Genomic DNA, 18,894 nt, shown 5'->3' with positions numbered 1-18,894 from the left:
AACCAAATATTTGCTGGAACAAGTAAGAAAGACTGTCACCATTAATTAAAAAGTAAGAGAGGCCATGACCGGTTTATTTGCATAACTTCTTTTACAACAGCCTTGCTCACGAATGACAACAGTCACAGTGGTGAGAGTGACCATTTCTATCACTATTAGTTGAAATTATGCAAATTGACATCGTGGAGTGCCTTACAAGACATAGCTGAGTTTCAGAAACATCCCTGGTACTTCTTTGCCAGAGGTATTCTTACTCCCATTTGACAGAAGAGGAAACGGAAGCACAGAACATTGGTACAGGAAAGGTAACTCCCAGGCGCAGCCAATTCGCGAATTCAGTTTGTAGCACCATCAGAACGCAGCTTCGCAAATTCAAATTTGTGAAAATAAGTGCTGATCGGAGCACTCTAAATTTAAAAAAAGAAATCGAAGCCCGTCATATTTTCCTCTTTATGTGTATGTGCCTGTGAGGCACTTGGGTGCGTCCTCCAAGTCGGGGTGCTTCCTGACTTAGGGACCCAGGGAAAGGCCCCGCACTGGGCTGGCTGACCTTGACACATGACCGCCTCTCCACTTCCTAGTCTGCAAAGAGGCTCCTGCGGATGAGCACGCACTTGTAGGTCTCCGTCAATAACACTCCCATGAAGGTGGGTGATGGCGGATAGGGGGCGTGCGAAATAGTCCCAGACTGCACTTGTGTCTTGAAGACACCGCTCCCAAAACGAGGGAAGGATGTTTTTTCCTAACAAGTGGAGTGCGCACCCAGGGAGAGGGTCAGCCTAATTCCGCCTCTGCCACGTTCCCAGGTGAGCAGGGTGCCCCATGGATTAAGTCAATAGGAGACAGCAAAACTCAGGGATCCGATCTGCCCTGTTACTCGCCTCAGCTATTTGGAAACAAGGAAGCGATTCTCACCTCCGGTCTCACACTGTAAACCAACACTGATTTTTGCTTAGGTGTTCATGAATATTTTGGTCATTATTACATAAAATGATTTATTCCTGGGTTGCATGTTGAGCTCAAAAAGTTGGCTCAAGTGTTTCAGTAGAAAGGTAAAAAAAAATCACAGACTTAGGTGGCTTTATACTTGATGAAATATTCATGAAGTTCAGACTCTGTTAAAAACACTGGAAGGCTTTCAATGAAAATTTTAAGTGGAAAAGGCAAGACATAAACCCATGACACAGTAAAATCTGTGCATTCTACGTCCGGGCCCAAACGTGTAGCCTAAAATCAAACACTAGCGATTGGAACTAGAGAAACTCGATAGCTCCTTTAAGCTTCAGTTTCCTCATCTGTAAAATGGGAAAGTAATGGTACTTCCATCACAGGGCTACTGAGAAAATTAAATAATCTAACACATCTTCTGCAAACACAGGCATAGAGCAGGCTCCCCCAAAATTCTAGCTGATGCTATTAATGCAGATATAGTCAGAGTATGCATCTAAAACATATAAAGAGATGAAATACACTGAAATATTAACACTGGCTTTAGGTGAAACAAAAGGTTATTTTTGCTTCTACATATATATTTTTCACAACTTGAAGCATTTTGCATAATGAAGCTATGTTGTGTTTTATTATACAGGGACAAAACGGGTTTATAAAAGAGCAAAGGAGAAAATTTTCTCTACCTACCACTCTGCTCTCTCTCAACCCCAGTAGCCAGCAAGTCGGGCTCTCCGAGGCTGATGTCATTGATCCGTGTCCCTAGGCACTCCACCTGGAGCACTTTGCACCATTCATCAGCCTCGAGATCTGCAGAAATGTCCAGAAGACGAGCCTGTAAGCCCAGCGCCCGCGTCAAAGCTGGAAGCCGAAGCCCTCCCTGCCTCACACAAACCTGATTCACAAGCAAAGGTCTTGGAGGTATCGTCACTGAAATAAATCCCTACGGCGTGTTTCTTGGTGCTCTTCGGCAATCGAGCCACGTTCTTCACGTTGTTGAGTTCTGTGACCTGAAAAAAAGTGGACAACGGCAAGTTTGAGCACGTTCCCCAAATGAGCGCTTCCCATCCACAACCCCAAACTCCGGGCAGACACACACAGGGGACACAGCTGGGCGGAAAAGCATGGATTCCTTCTGCGTTACCCTTAATACACCTTCCTACAGCTCCTGTACTTCGGAGGCCTGTGATGCGGCAAGGCTGGCTTTCATAGAGGCAGAAAGCGTGTTCTAGCTGTTTCACTTACTTTTCTACCTGCCGAAGACTGTACCTTCTCCATGGTTCTTATGTCTGTCTGCATCACGGCGAACGGCCTTTCGAATACTCGCACGGGTGAGGAAATACCCCACTGACCCCGACCGAAAGCCCATCCAGTTCCTAACTAAATTACCTCACGGTTTGCCAGCCACAGGGGGAATGTCAGGCCCCCCCAAAACGCCCCCCACTCAGCGTTCTAGTCCTAGACCCGACCCAGAGAGCTGGTCTGTGAAGTGTGCGCCCGCTCTTGGACTTCCCAGCTTCCCAGGGGCCAGGCAACCTCTGTTTTAGTTAGAGGCAGAGAACTCGGCACCGGCAACACCTTGTTCCTAGGAGCAGGGAAACACTGCCCATCAGACGCTGTCTCCTTCCTCTCTCCCACCACTTCTCGGTTCCTTTCACAAACCCCTCCCACGTGGGACACTGCTCATTGTGCTTTCCAAATGGCCGTGCCTCCTCTGGGTGCGGCCGGGTCCCCCGCCGCAGTAGAGGGGTCTGAGAACTGGCACGCCTGCCCGACAGAAGGTTTCTGTGGCTCCAGGGTAGAGTGTTTATTCACAAGATAGATAACTCTTCCCCACCTACAAGTTTCGCCTCCCCTCCCAAGAGCTCCTTGGTGTTACAGGAAAGAATGTGCCTGCCATCCCTCTTTGCCTTCAGTCATGGGGACCGTTTCTTCCACCTGTTGCTCTGAGTTCAATAAATGCCTGGCTCCAAAAGTAGGCGAGGAGCTAAATAAACAGCCTCCTAAACACTAAGGAGCAGACTAACCTCATTAGTTTGTTTCCCTGCTTTTTTTTTTACCTCTACTGGCTCTCTTTATAATGCAAATGCAAATTTCTTAGCATAAAAATCATAAAAGTTGCCATAGACCGAATGTTTGTGCCACTCCCCTGATCCATAGGTGAAATCCTACCCAACCCCCCAGCTAAGGGGATGGTGTTATTAAGAGGTGGGGCCTTGGGGAGGTGCTTAGTCATGGGGGTGGGCCCTCCTGAATGGGATTAGTGCCCTATAAAAGGGACCCAGAGAGCTCCCTGGTCCCTTCTGCCTCATGAGGACACAGCGAGAAGATGCTGTCTATGAACCAGAAAGCAAGTTCTCACCAGACACTGAAGCTGGCAGTGCCTTGACCTTGGAGTTTCCAGCCTCCAGAACTGTGAGAAATAAACGTCTATTGTTTATAAACTACCCAGTTTATGGCATTCTGTTATAGCAGCACAAATGGACTGAGACAGTGGTCCCTAACCTTTTGGCACCAGGGACTGGCTTTTCCACGGAAGGGGGCTGGGCGTTGGGAAAGGAGGAAGAGGTCAGGCAAGCTTCCCTCTCGGCCCAGTTCCTAACAGGCCATAGGCAGGTACCGGTCCACCACCCAAGGGTTAGGGACCCCTGACTAAGACACCAGTGTTCCCCCAAAGCTCGCCAAGACAGTCTCTCTGGTGGTGCAACACTACCTGTCTTATTCTCCAACTACATCAAGTCCCTGAGAGTTTATGGGATAAAACTGTTTATATTTGATTTATGTTCATGCCACTGCCCGCACACAAGCCTCTATCATTCTGCCACAGCTACTTGCTGGTCTTCCCACTCCCGTCTTAAACCCACCATCGACACAAGATCCAGATGGACTTTTCAAAGCTCACATCTGATTCGAGCATTTCTATGCATTGAACACTTCAACGACTTCCCATGGCACTTGGGACAAAAGCCCAAATCCTTAGAATGACCATCAGGTCTTTCTTTCTTTCGTTCCCTCGACTCTCCCAGCACAGAGCCTTCCCCACTCCCTCCTGGCTTTGCTCCCACTCACCTCGCAGGGCTTAGTTTAAACCTCGGTTCCCGCAGAGTCCTAAAAACAACCCCCACCCCAGCCTCATCTCTTCCCAGTCTGCAGGCTCCACCATCCAGTGACATCTTTTCCCTCAGCCCGCTGATGGCTCCACGGGCTGTGGTTCAGGGCCCATCTAGCCTGTAGAGTGAAAGTCCCACGGGCCAGGGACAGTGTGGGTGTGGCTCCCCACTGTGTCCCCCGAATCTAACACACAGCTTGTGGCAAAGCAGAAACTCTTCCAACAGGTGTGGACTTGAACAAAAGAACACACCCACCCGCAGACGGACTTACAGGGTGCTTCTCCAGAGTGAATCCTTCCCTCTCCTGCCTCTTTTTCTGGGGAAATTTCCCTCCCCCTTCAAGGTCGGCTTCCTCTGGGAAACCTGGACCGACCTTCATGTGAATTAATTGTTCCTTCCTTTCTGCTTCTGTGTATGATGCATGAAGCTGTATTCTATTATCCGCCGCTGTGATGAATCCATTTATCTCTCCAGCTCACAGCTCGAGTCACCTATCAGTGACTTGCTGACGGACTCAATCATGAAGAACAGCCACATGAGAGCCGACCAGCGCAAAGCCTGCACCGCACGCCACGCTCTTGCTCAGGCTATTCTTGTATGGCATGGCTCGTCTGATCTGCACAAAACTCTATCAGAAAGATAGCATTACCGATATTTTCAAGATGAAGAAACGGGGACTGAGAAAGGTCAAAGGCAGGTGCCCAAGTTCACGGGTCAAAAGTGGCAGAAGCCAGTGCTCAATGAGGCAATGTAACCCTGCTTCCTATGCTGTTTGGCTGTCTGAATGAAATGCTAATGACCGACTCGAAAAAATGTCCAGCACAGAGAATCTTCAGCTCCAGAAGCTATCTCCTGTTTGAGGGCCTCTTTCTTTTCCCAGGGTGGGGGTAGATACAGGACGTGGGTGCCCCAGGCTGCAGGCTGACCCCCTACAGAGTCCCTATACAAGATTGGTCTACCCTCATCTGAAACACGGTGACTCCCAAATGTGTTATGGCGTTACACATCTGTTAAGGGCCAACAGGAAAGAATAAGTCACCCAAAAGAGTTGGGAAATGCAGGAAGAACTTCGTGAGTCAGAACACAATTACCCATCTTGGAAACTGGTTCAGATAATAACAACCTGGCACCCCTGTGCAGGGGGCACCGAGTGTCCCCAGAGCTGGCAGGGTTCTGTTTCCCAGGTGGAAGGGTCTAAAGCATCAGTGTGTGTCCCTAACTAAGAGCCACCCCTTAGTGAGTGTGCCCGTGCGCACACACCCGCAACCACCCCCAAACCCACGCATACTCCTCACCTGGCGACGACCCCCATCTGTGCTAGCCCATGAGACTTCCTCAAAGTACATGGTAAAGGGGTCGTTACGAGAACTGGCATTTGCAGACATATTTACAAGTCACATAAGACTTTCATAAGACGCGTGTATTTCCACCATCCCTCCAGTTGGTAAATAAGAAAACCAAGGCAGGACCTTTTCTTCTTTAATATTCCTTTTATGAAGATATAATGTGCGCCTAAAGCATCACTCTTGAAGCAAACACAGACTTTTATGCAGTCTCAGATTCTCATTGAATAGGAATAGTGCTTTTAGTGGGGGCTACATAAGGGCACTTGGCCATCCACAGTGCCTGTGGGGTCCCCAGTACTACCTCAAAGGGTTGAACCCTCAGGGCCGAAAGCATGTACAATAGCAACTCTTTCAATTCACCTTCTACTTGAATTTCATGGCTTTTCTTTATGTCTCAGATCAGCCAGACATTATTTCCTGTCAAGCCTAAAACTTTTTAGGGAAACTCCCTCCTGGACCTCTGGATTTGGAGATTTTCATGTTCTCTCACTGTGCATACACTGTATGCGTACGACGATCTCTTTGTCTGCAGATTCACAAACACGGTGCAAAAACTTCTTCAAGGTATTACAGCGCCAAGGAGGGCACTATTTAAATACTGCTGTTCTGGAACCACATTCCTTCTTCAAGAATCTCCCTGACATCACTCATTCATTCATTCATTCATTCATTCATTCATTAAGTGTGTGGTTCAAAAAAACAACTCAGGGGACGAGCAATGGACCTACAGGCCACAGAGTCACCCAGAACATTTGCTCGGCAGAGACAGGACAGCAGATTTCAAGAGAAACTTGATAAAGGCTTGGTTCCCACTTCGTGTCCCAGAGGACACTTCTGCACAGGACCTTTAAGGTGTTCTCCCCCTCCTTTGCCCGTTTCACAATTGTTTTTCCTAAGAAAGACCATGAAGACAAATTTCAAGTTTCATGTCCAAAATCTAAAATGTGTCTGAGAATTATGATTTAATGGACAAAGGACCGGTTCTAAGAAAGGTCTTAGGTGACTTCTGGTTACACACATTTGTTATTAACGGAAGGGTTCTGATAGTTAGCCATAAATAAAAAGCCATGCTGTTATTAAAAATGGTATCTAGACAGAGTTTAAATGTTCTCACCGACCCTTTCATATAACCTCCATGCTAAGGCAAGCACAGACAAAGAGAAGCAAAATAAGTTTGGTTTGTTGTCTGGGCTGCTAGCTGCTGGTGACTGTGAAAAATAAATCTGTGATCCCTCACTGTGTAACTTTCCTTTTTCTTTTCCAAGGTCTGTTTACGCTTACTGAATCTAGCTATACCACCAAAGAACACCAGAAACAATCTGTATGGTTTACTGAAAATGTCAATATTAGAAGCATTGAAATACTTGATTTTCTCCAGAAAATTGGTGTACTCTCCAAAACCCATTGCTAGCTTCAGGCTTAATCCAATTTTGTACATCCTGGGCCACTTCGATCCTTGGACTAATTGGAAAGTCATGGAACATCATGGCTCCTAGAAAAATATACTGATAGTAAGATCACGAATACTAAATAGGAAGTTCTGTGATGCATGAGGTATGTTTCTGAACATGAGGTCGGAAGAGATTAGGTGAAGAGAAGAATCGGCAAGAATTCATTCTCTCTCTAGAATTTGGGATTGTTTAAAGTCAGACCAAAGGCAGGCTCTGCCCCTCACAGCAACCTTCCTCTCCTTCTCTAGATTGAATCATGGGTTCACAGTTGTCCATTCCCTCGGCCCTCACGACTCTTTCCCGATGACTTCGGACTTGGTCACACAACTTGCTTTGGCCAACAGAATGGGAGCTGGCACGCCGCGTCCGTGAACTGAAATGCGTGTGTAATCAGGTCAGTTCCTCTCTCCCTGAGCGTCCAGCTTCCACCCTCGCAGCACCCCCCCTCCCTTCCTGGATCTCTGAATGTGCAGGCAGATGGACCCCAAGCAGATCAGACAAACCCAGCTGCGCTCAATATACTCACATTCCACCCGGTCCCTCACGTAACAAGGGCAGGGGGTAAAAATTAGGTTGCTGTCATCTAATAAGATGTTGCAATGGTTGCCACAGAAGATGTTGGCTAACACACGCTCTGTTTGATTTCCTTTGGACCAAGAGTTTTCATAGAGTTTTTTTTTTTTTTTCTCAAATCCCGCTGTATACCAACACTGCTTCCAGCACCGAGGAGATCAGCTTTCCTAGTCAAACCCAAAATAATGCAGTAGAACACTGGTCATCAATTTTATTTGAGCAGTTGAATCATTTTTTGTTTTTTTAAGTTTTCAAAGGAAATCATACAGTGCCTCATTAAACTGAAGTAGAGCCAATCTCATCAAATGAGGGAATGGGGGGTCCCACCCGCCCCTTCGCTCCGCAGTAATAGGTGTAACTGCATTTCTCAGGAAGGAAGCCCACGCACCTCCATCAGCCACAGAACGTCGGATGGTTACCACATGATCCTGAATCCTCAGGGTGCTGCCGTAGCACCCCCAGTACTGCTATTAATCCCGTTACAAGGGTGAACAGTGAGAATCAGAGAAGAAACATTATAATTTCACAGATTGCAGGGACGGGTGGAGCCATGCCCAACACTGGAACTTCTGGCTTCTCTATACGTATATTTTTCCTAATACTACACTCCAGGACATGTGCTCCTTAAAATATTTTTTACTAAAATATTTTTAGTAAAAATACTAAAAAAAAATAAATGAATGAATAAATGATTGGGTGAATAAGAGAACAAATGAAGAGAAGTAAAGATGGCAGTGATTGTGGAGACAAACACATCACAGATATTTCTGCCCCTTGTAAACTATATCTTTAAAGGTGAAAGAAAGGAGGAACTAAGGAATGCAAATCTTAGTTCCTAAGTAAAAATCAAGTATTTGTCAACCCAAGAAAATAAAAGATCATCTGAACTAAAATCATCTTTTCTACTTGGGCCTTTAGATGTCAAAGATACCTGGCTGGCGTGGCTCAGTGGATTGAGCGCCAGCCTGCAAACAAAAAGGCTGCAAGCTCGATTCCCAGTCAGGGCACATGCCTGGGTTGCAGGCCAGGTCCCCAGGTGGGAGTGTGCAAGAGGCAACTGATGGATGTTTCTCTCATGCATTGATGTTTCTCTTCCTCTCTCTCTTACTTCCCCTCGCTCTAAAAAATAAATAAATAAAGTCTTTAAAAAATGTTGAAGAAAATTTCTCTCTCCAGAAAGCACCTGCTTTTATCTGGGTACACGTGGCACTATGGTTTATACCCAGAATTCTGCTCTAGTGAAATTCTGCTGGAGACACCCAGCACAGGAATCTAAACATCAGGTAGTCTGGGTCAAGAACATACCATGAAGGACAGAAATCTCAGGACTGCAGTCCAGAATCTTAACCTGTGTACACACCTACATAGCCACCACCCAGAGGGACAAAGGAGACATTTCGGTCAAAACCACCACTTACTGGGTCAGTACTGCCCACAGATAAATCCACTATGGTGACCTTCATCACCATTGGTTAGTCCTGCCTTTATACAAACCTTCGTATAAATGGAATCGTATTATATGTATTTTTCTGTGTCTGGACTCCTTCACCCAACACATGGCTGTGAGACTCATATTTAAGACGTCTTGGCATCTGAGTAGCAAGTAAGTGTACGACTGTGCAGGTGACCACATTTTCATTAAACTTTGTGTTTGCTTTCACATAGATAAATCTCTCACAGAAAAACGTATTACCTGATCTTAAGAAATACATTGGTGGAGTATAATACTATCCAATCTAAGCCACTGTCTTTTAATACAGGGGTTCAGACAACTGAAATGAATTTTTAGATGGACATTTTTGATAATTATTTCAGTCCTCTTTTATTCTGATTCCTTCGTGGTTCTTTTTTTTTTTAAGCAAAAATTTCAGATTTTCTTTTGTTTTCCTCCCTCTGCTTGTTGCTCCAGGAGTCTTGAGTTCATCCTTTTCCTTTCTGTGACCTTTCTTTTCCTTTTATTTTGAAGATTCTCAAATAGAAAAGCTGGAGGAATAACACTGTAACACACCATCTTACATAAGGGACTTGTGTGGATTTCGGTATGGGGGGGTGGCCCTGAAACAAATCCATGGAGGGACAGCAGTACCACATGCACCAAGCACCTAGGACTGACCATTAGGAACATTTTGCCAACTTTATTTTATCTGCCTCCTCTCTCTAAGCATATACACACGTGAGTGCCGGTGTGCGTCCATGCTCACAGGCATACGCACTTGGTTTTGGTTGAATTACTGGAAAGAAAATTGCAGGCATAGACACAACTTCTGCAAACATTTCTTACAAAGAACAAGGTTCTTAACATCACAGTGTCATTTTTCAGAGCTAAGAAAACAGGGAAGAATTTCTTGTGTCATCCCAATTTCATCCCATATTCAAGGTTCCCTGCAAGTCCCCACGTGTCTTTTCGGGCTGGGCCCACACCCTCCGCCCTCACCGATCTAGATTCCAATGACGACGCAGACGTTGCACGTCTTCTTGTATCTGAGCCACTTTGAACTTGGACGGGTCCCCACATCTTGCAAACGGCACTACCATTTTGAGAAGATTACGTCGGTCAACTGTTCCGTGTTCCGAATGTTTGCTTTCCCACGGTGCCCTTGACTTTCCTATTCCCAGCACTTCTTCTGAGGTGGAAGTTTCTAGGGAAGGTTTGGTGAGATTCAGCTAACATTTTTGTTAAGAACCCTTTGTCAGAGAGCCCGCGGGCTTCACACTGCCTCATCTCGGAAGGCTCATCATGTCTGAACGTCCCTGTATGAGCGAGGCTCTGTCAGATCCCTGGGAGGTGGCCGCCATTTCTCTCCATCACAAAGTAGCAATTCTCCTGCTGGTTTCTCAATGGTAGTTTGATATCCTGTGAATACCCTGTTCCCCAGCCATCTTTCAGGGAAATGTCTCAGCATGGAAGACTCTTACCTGCAAAGCACTATTCTTTTTAATCCAATTGGTTTGTCGCCCTGAGCCCATACAAGTATGATTGACAGATTCAAGATAAATATAAGACGCTTTCACTGCTCCCACCCATACTGCTTCTTATGAAAGCAATCTGGAAACACAGATCACAGATATCACTAGAACCACTATTATCATGTATTACTTCAAAACCTGTAGCTACAGCACGGAATCAGGTGAGCAGTTCAACTATGTAGCATTCACTCTGTCTGTTTAGCTGGTGTAAGTGCCCACCATACACCGTACGCATTCCGCCATCCTCGTCCTTGGTTTTAACGTGGATCTGTCCATCGGTGAGCTGTTGTGGACAACTGAGTAGCTCACCTGAGAAGGAAGGCACGTCACTGTGACTGTGCACAACCACCAGTCCCTTCACGGCCATGTCAGCAGGGACAGCCAGGTAGCTGTTACCACTGCAAGTTCTAAGTAGTTGGTTAGGATCTGAAGAACACCAGGCCCAGGTGAATGGACCCAGGGGGTCCATTTGGGTTATACTTCTGGAGCCTGTGGAGAAGGGTTATCGGCAACTCTTTGCTTCTGAAGCTTTTGGGGAGCACCTACATAGCATCTTATCGGGGCCTTCCAACCCTCCCCCTTGCAGTGAGGCAGCCTCCCTCCCACAGAGACTCCAGGCAGACGGGGACGGTGGTCCACCTCGCCCTTCCCGGACCAACATGAAACGACAGAAGGCCACTTTACTGGTGACGTGCTTTTGGCTTTAGCAGGTTGATTTGGTTGGATGGCCCCGCCTGAAAATCAGTCTGAACAAACTTGAGTTCGCTTTTCTCAAGACACATCACAGCCATGTGTTCCTCCCACACACTCTGAGTTCCTTGGAGAGAAACGGGTTTCTCTCAACAGCTGGAAGAAACAATCGGCACACCGACGTCTCCATACAGGTCCTGCTCATCAGCTGGACTGCTCCTCGGCACTTCCGGAGTGTTCCTGCGTGCCTCTCTGCAAAGACAGCCTACTGTGATGCCAGCGGTCACTACACTGAAGGGACGCCTCTCCAGAAATGAAGGCAGTGCCCAATTCATCGCTTCCTTATCTTAGAAAGCCTAAGTGATGTCCATTTTCTTTACATGGTCTCTTTGTCCCGGGAAGCAACATTTCTCTGTGTGTCCCCTTCTATTGTCTAGAAACACTCTTCCTCCAGCCACTGCCACGCTCAGCTAGTCACAGATTCGCCTCTCACTGATACCATTCCGGAACATGCCATGTAAAAAGGCCACACCCTCATCGCATATTTCTCACCTGCTTTAACTTCCTCCTTAGCACTGAGCAGTCACACCCATGACAGATCGGATATTTACATATGGATGTCCTTCTTCTCTGTCCCTTCCCTGAATCTCTAGGCCCAGAATGGTGCCTCGCACCGTGCAGACCCTCAATGAGCTCATGCTACATGTTCTCCTGCAGTGACAAGGAGGCCACAGCACGGCGATGCCAGTCCCGTGCCCAGGGCTGGACAAATCCCACACAGGAGCAGAGGCAGGATGGGACCCCAGGCAGGCAGACTCTTACTTACGTGCCAGATGGTGGGTTCTGTGCACTTCATAGCTATCCCATTATTTAGTTTTTCACGTTTCTCATGACTGCTCCTTGCCTGTGCCCACAGTACATACAAGAATGCTGAGGCTTCCAGTGGTTCGAGAGTTCCCGCAGCTGGCCAACAGGTGGACCGGGATCAAACACAGGTAGCCTGACTACCCTCCACCGAACCACCAACTCAACCACCAGACGCCACCAGACGAACACCCAGAAAAGGTGCCAAGAGGCAGCCACTCCTGAGTCAGGCCCTGTTATTCCTCAGGTAGTCATGAAGGACACTCAGGGCCTTGTGAGACCGAAAGACGAGTTTCTAGGCAAAGGGAACCACGACGCACAACCATGGAACTGCAGTTCATGTGATAACACACAGGGCAGGTGGGCCAGGACCAGTTCCTAAAGGGCTAGCGCCACCGCTGTGAGTACGGTGTAACCCGGGAAGTCCGAGGAACATACACTGAAGGGTTTTAAGCAGATAAATGAAAGGGCCGCGTCTGTGTTTTAGAAAGACTTTTTCATAGAGCAAGAGCTTCACCCCCTGGGACAGATTTCCGCACCCCTCTCCTCTGCATGGGTAATAGTAGCAATGTCTAGAGACATGCTAAGTTGTCACCACTGGGAGTGCTACTGGAATCCACTGGAGAGAGACCAGAGATGCTGCTAAACATCCTATAGTGCACAGGACAGCCCCCCACAATCAAAATGTTAATAGTGTTGGGGCTGAGAATCCCTGATCTAGTAAAAATGGAGAATGGACAGGCCGATGCATCATGGGACTACAGAGTGACCATCACGTGGAATTGATAAGAATGGCGCCCCCTGGAGTTAAGCAGTGAACAGCTGGCTTGGCCATCCATGGTGGCCTTAACCTTGGGAAGAATGGGAACCTGATCTGAGGACAGAGATGAGGTCTAGAGGCCAGCAGACAACCAGGCAGTTGGTGGATGGCTACTACAGCCTGGGTTGAAACTGGAGGAATGGAGAGACGGAGGAGATTTAAGAGTTACTTAATTACTATGAAGTTCCTGGTTTCTAGTTTTCTGATTATCAAAAATACCAAGTCTTATGACTTCATCAAAGAAAAAATATTCAACACTCTTCAAAATCTCTGATAAATCTTTAAGTATGCCATCCAATTAAGAACACCCAAATAAGGACCATCAAATTATTTTGGCTGTTTAAAGCCATATTCCAGATGTCTTATTCATCATAAGTGATAATATTAATTGACACAAATGTTTAACAGCCAGTGATTAACAAAGCAGCCATACTTTAAAACTTTAATTTGCTATCGATATAGTTCTGCATTAACAACTCGGAAAACAATTACAAATTACACAATTCAATTTTCCAAATGGATTATTTCGTAACTAGATAGAGAGACTGTTAAATTTCCTCTGGTGTTTCAAGAGAAGATTAAGACAATCAAATTTTTAAAAAAAACATTCCCTTGAGTAAGTGGTACATTCCTTTCACAATTATGCAATTAGTAGGCATTGTGTGGGAATTTTAAGCATGTTTCTGGTGTGCCGAAAAGTCAAAATCCATTTAAGGAATCAAGGATTGGATTTCCAATTTTTCTCCTTCTTTTGCTTATAGTAACGTACAGATGATGATTTATTTATATTTACACAGTGAAAATGAGACCGCTACCTAAAAAGGCAATTTGCTGTCTTGCTTGTTTTGTAGGCTGTATCCTCATTATTTTCCCCTTATGGGACTGAATGAATTAAGTGAGCAACTCGCTTTGTATATGCAAATTGCAAAGCTTTGCGGAAGCTTCCAATTGCTCTATTCTTTGTTTTTAAATAAAACCATTACCCTGCTCAAAATGAAGAGGCACAAGCCCCTCTAACTTTTGTAGGTTGTCTTTGAAAATAAAAGTGATATGAAAGCAATCCATTGAGGGATCCATAACGTTTCCTCAAGTAATAAAATAAATAACCAATTACACCATTCTTACTAGTATTGTTTTTATTGCAACACTTGGTTTTATACTATTATGTGCTGAAATCTCAGAGTCCTTGCAAATGGCCTAACAAACATTTCTGTGAAANCTAACTTTTGTAGGTTGTCTTTGAAAATAAAAGTGATATGAAAGCAATCCATTGAGGGATCCATAATGTTTCCTCAAGTAATAAAATAAATAACCAATTACACCATTCTTACTAGTATTGTTTTTATTGCAACACTTGGTTTTATACTATTATGTGCTGAAATCTCAGAGTCCTCACAAATGGCCTAACAAACATTTCTGTGAAAAATGTCCAGAAGATTTCTTCCATTGTGTTCCAAAGCTTTAAACTTTTCCGTATTGTCTTTCCCCAGAAGAGTACCACTGGTCTGAGACACAGCACCAGCAAGCAGGGACAGGCAAAGGAGAAGAGACACGCTCAGGTCTCCTCACCAGCTGTCACCACAAAACATTCCTCTTCATGAGCCTCCCCTCAGGACCCCGGACACAGCAGTCTGAGCAAACACTTTATAAAGGATTTCTTAAGAAAGAACCAGTCTAGACAGTGATATTCCAACCCCCAGATAGATGGTTCCATTCTTTCCCAAAATATCCACATGCCCTCGGTCACTTAAAATAAACTGGACTAGTGCCTGTCTGAGTCACAAATTTGAACTGTCTCCCTGAAGAGTGGGTCTTTATTTGTTCATGTGAAGTAACTTAAACAGTCCATTCACTGTGTCTTCCTTAAAAATAAAAAGCCACACACACCAAAAAAAAAAAAAAAAAAACCCAGCACTTAAACTGAAAAGTGTGCACCTGAACTTTATGCAGAGAATGGAATCTGGGGCCAAGGGCACTTTCCTAAGCCATCAATGGGGGTGTGATTTTGTACCACCTTTCTGGATACAATTTGGTAGTAGTTACAAAAATTAAAAGTGTGGGGATAAAAGCCTCCGATCTCACTTCTAAGGCTTCTTCTTCCAAAAAAGATGAACACAGACACATACAGATAGATGCACACGTTTTTCACTGTAGTAAAATGTGTATTAACAAAGAACTGGAAACATTTTGCCTACCAATTTGGGTATTTTTAAACAGATTAAGGTATACCAATATTAAAGGTTACTCTGGAACTGCTACATTAATGAGGTGCCATCAATAAGCCACTAATTATTGACTTAGACTTATAGTCAAAGATTGAGCGAAAGGGGATTGGCTGGTGTAATTACGGTGGCCATTCAATGTATCTCAGGACCCATGACAAGATCTGACTGTGAAAGGGATTTCTACCCAAAGTTACAGAACTCCAGACTCTTCCCCAGTATCCTGGGGAAGTCTGTAATTATGGTCTCCTTAAATAAGTACATACAGTATGTAATGAATTTCTCCATTCTTGCTCTAAAAATAGTTCTCTAGATGGGAGAGACCATATTTCTGTTTGTACAGATGGAGAAAACAGTCTGAAAATGTGCACTGGACTGACGGCGTTGTCTTCCCTGAGGAAAAGGGCCAGGGTCATGATCTTCTCTCATTTTAGTCCACACACTTCAGAGTTGTTTAAGCTGGTTACAAGGAGCATGTGTGATGTTTGCAAATCAAAGGATAAGACGATTGAAGAGCAAAACAAAACAAGAAAGAAAGAAAGGAAAAGAAAAAAGAAAGAGAGAAAGCAACCTGCAAAATATTTTAAAGGAAGGTGAATGGATGTTCATTCTTTGTCAACAGAAGCCTTGACCCGTGGTTCCCTGGGCCAACCACAATCCGTGATGCCTCTCAGAGCAGAACAACCACTGACTGATTTTTCACTAACTTGAAAAAAAACTCACCCTTTTTCATTTGGAATCATTTAAAGAGAGCTTCTGTGGGGACTTGGATCCCATTCAAATGTTTCCACACAAATTACATTTGTGGATTACATTTTCATAAATGTTTAAAAATCTGAGTCTCTTCCCAAAAGGCAAGGAAAACCAACCATTTCAGATGATTGGTCAAATAAGGGAGGAATTGAAATAATAATTTCAACTAGATGATTGCTTTATCACATTATAGGTCAAAAATGACTTACACAACTCAAGGACTTAACCCAAAGGGCTTTAAATTTAATCCAAATTAAATGAAACAATTAAGTATAAACTCAGCAAAATGTGGACAGGGTATGGAGGCTGAATATCACAAACGCTGATGAAACAACTCAAATAAATGGAATATCATGCCTCGTCCACGAACTGAGAAACTCAACAGAGAAAAAAATGTCAGTTTTCTTACAACGTGATCTGTAGGTTTACTGTAATTCTTTTCAAAAACCCTAATAAGTTTACATAGAATGTTACAGAAAGGCACTAGAAGAGCTAAAACAAAGTTTTAAAAAAGAATAAAGTAGAGAAAATCATTCTACCAACTATTAAGGATTATATCTACAACAGACAAAAATAATGATATTAGTAGAGATATTAGATACAGAGCTCAATGGAAAAGAATAGAGAATCTAGGGATAGGCCCATGCTAAAATATGCAAATGATTCTTGACAAAAGCAATTCAATGGGGAAAGAAAACTCAACAAATGGTATTGGGATAATTACAGGACCATCAGTAAAAGAATGAAACTCAATCCACATCCCATACCTTACACAAAAAATTAAACCCAAAATGATCCTGGACTTAAATGCAACACTTAAAACCATAAAACATTTAAAAGTTTTTAAACCACAGAACTGGGAGAAAATGTTCAGAATCCAAGTCCGGGCAAAGCGTGCTTAGACTTGACACCAAAAGCGTGACCCGTGGGAGTACAAATCCCCAAATGAGACCACATCAAAATTCAAACTTTTTTCCAAAAAGACCCTGTTAAAAAAATGAAAAGATAAGCTATGGAACGGGAGAAAATGTGTACAACCACAAAAAACACTAGTCCTTAAACTTTATTTAAAAACCCGTCAAACACAATAGTAAAAAGAAAAAACCTGGTTAAAAAATGGGTCCAATCCTAACAGTAGAACTCCCTAGAGCCTCTCTAACTTACCGTGGATTAGGAACCTCAAAAATGGGATGGAGAAGCTGCCGTGCCCCAACTCTGACCACAGAACCCTGGTCCTCCCAGAATTCCCCTTTGCCACACTCTCGCGTGCCCGTTCTGGGAAACAGGAGGTTTGAGAAACTGTTGGGTTCGTCCCGCTGGCCCAAGGCAAATTGAACCCTGCAATGATGACGGAGGAGCCACCTGAGTGGCCTCGGAGGTCACCTCGACACAGAGGTGAGCCATGTGCAGGATGCGCCGCGCAGCAAAGCCAGGAACCGAAAGCAGCTCTCCCACATCTGGGTCCAGCACACTTCCGCCACGCCGCTCGCCTTGGTTCGAAAACAAAGAGACAGTCTTCCCTCTACTCCGATTCCTTCCCAATCATTCCTCATTACAAAAAAAGGAAAGCCACGCCAAGAAAGGCTCAAGGTTTCTTTGAGCTCAATGCTCAACGCTGTGATGGCGAACACCTTTGATTTCCTGAATGAAAACAGTGGGCTTGTGCTTAACCAGAAGGGACTGTACAGGTGAGGTCCCTGAAGTGGTAACACAGCTGCAATTACAGTTCATCCCATTCACGGGCGTCTCCGCCAGCCGGCCGAGAGCGCTTGGGGGCGCTTCGTGCAGGAGGCGAAGAAATGAAAAATGACTTGTTCTGGGTGTGCATTATTCACGTATTTTATTTTCCAGTGTTTACACGAGAGCACCGCTGGCTACATTTGCCGTGAGGAAGGCATCGACTTTCAAAATTTTACAACCAATTTCTTGTTTTAATACTTCTAGGGAGGATCAGAGAGGCAAAACTGGCATTTTTTCCCTTAATAATATCTTTAAAAATGAAATGAAAGAAGCACTGTGTTCTCACAACTGCTACAAATCCCCTGCAGGACAGATACGTCCACTGGAGTCACACCACCTCTGTAGTGACCAAACAGCATGATGTTCAAGCCCTCATTTATTTTGGAAACGGCTTTATCTGTGGTCGAATACACTCTGAAATCTGGTCACGGCATGCTACTTACAACCCTAGGATTTTATTATCAAGATCCATNTGGTCCTCCCAGAATTCCCCTTTGCCACACTCTCGCGTGCCCGTTCTGGGAAACAGGAGGTTTGAGAAACTGTTGGGTTCGTCCCGCTGGCCCAAGGCAAATTGAACCCTGCAATGATGACGGAGGAGCCACCTGAGTGGCCTCGGAGGTCACCTCGACACAGAGGTGAGCCATGTGCAGGATGCGCCGCGCAGCAAAGCCAGGAACCGAAAGCAGCTCTCCCACATCTGAGTCCAGCACACTTCCGCCACGCCGCTCGCCTTGGTTCGAAAACAAAGAGACAGTCTTCCCTCCACTCCGATTCCTTCCCAATCATTCCTCATTATAAAAAAAGGAAAGCCACGCCAAGAAAGGCTCAAGGTTTCTTTGAGCTCAATGCTCAACGCTGTGATGGCGAACACCTTTTCATTTCCTGAATGAAAACAGTGGGCTTGTGTTTAACCAGAAGGGACTGTACAGGTGAGGTCCCTGAAGTGGTAACACAGCTGCAATTACAGTTCATCCCATTCACGGGCATCTCCGCCAGCCGGCCGAGAGCGCTTGGGGGAGCTTCGTGCAGGAGGCGAAGAAATGAAAAATGACTTGTTCTGGGTGTGCATTATTCACGTATTTTATTTTCCAGTGTTTACACGAGAGCACCGCTGGCTACATTTGCCGTGAGGAAGGCATCGACTTTCAAAATTTTACAACCAATTTCTTGTTTTAATACTTCTAGGGAGGATCAGATAGGCAAAACTGGCATTTTTTCCCTTAATAATATCTTTAAAAATGAAATGAAAGAAGCACTGTGTTCTCACAACTGCTACAAATCCCCTGCAGGACAGATATGTCCACTGGAGTCACACCACCTCTGTAGTGACCAAACAGCATGATGTACAAGCCCTCATTTATTTTGGAAACGGCTTTATCTATGGTCGAATACACTCTGAAATCTGGT

The 18,894-nt window shown here is 45.0% G+C and overlaps 1 protein-coding gene across 2 annotated transcripts in view; it reads right to left on the bottom strand.

Annotated features, from left to right (window-relative positions):
* Positions 1 to 18,894, bottom strand: part of DOK5 (docking protein 5) — a 123,353-nt gene that overhangs the window by 41,146 nt on the left and 63,313 nt on the right. For both annotated transcript variants that reach the window (XM_037059941.1, XM_037059940.1), the window contains exons 3-4: positions 1,844 to 1,958; positions 1,639 to 1,758 (exon numbers count right to left, since the gene is read on the bottom strand). In XM_037059941.1, the coding sequence (XP_036915836.1) occupies positions 1,639 to 1,758; positions 1,844 to 1,958 (235 nt within the window). The remainder of the gene's footprint in view (positions 1 to 1,638; positions 1,759 to 1,843; positions 1,959 to 18,894) is intronic.

The sequence above is a fragment of the Sturnira hondurensis genome, unplaced genomic scaffold (genome assembly GCF_014824575.4).
Source record: "Sturnira hondurensis isolate 20B ecotype Veracruz unplaced genomic scaffold, ASM1482457v3 Scaffold0011378, whole genome shotgun sequence".
Taxonomy (NCBI): Eukaryota; Metazoa; Chordata; class Mammalia; order Chiroptera; family Phyllostomidae; genus Sturnira; species Sturnira hondurensis.
This window is presented reverse-complemented; position numbering and strand designations above follow the sequence as displayed.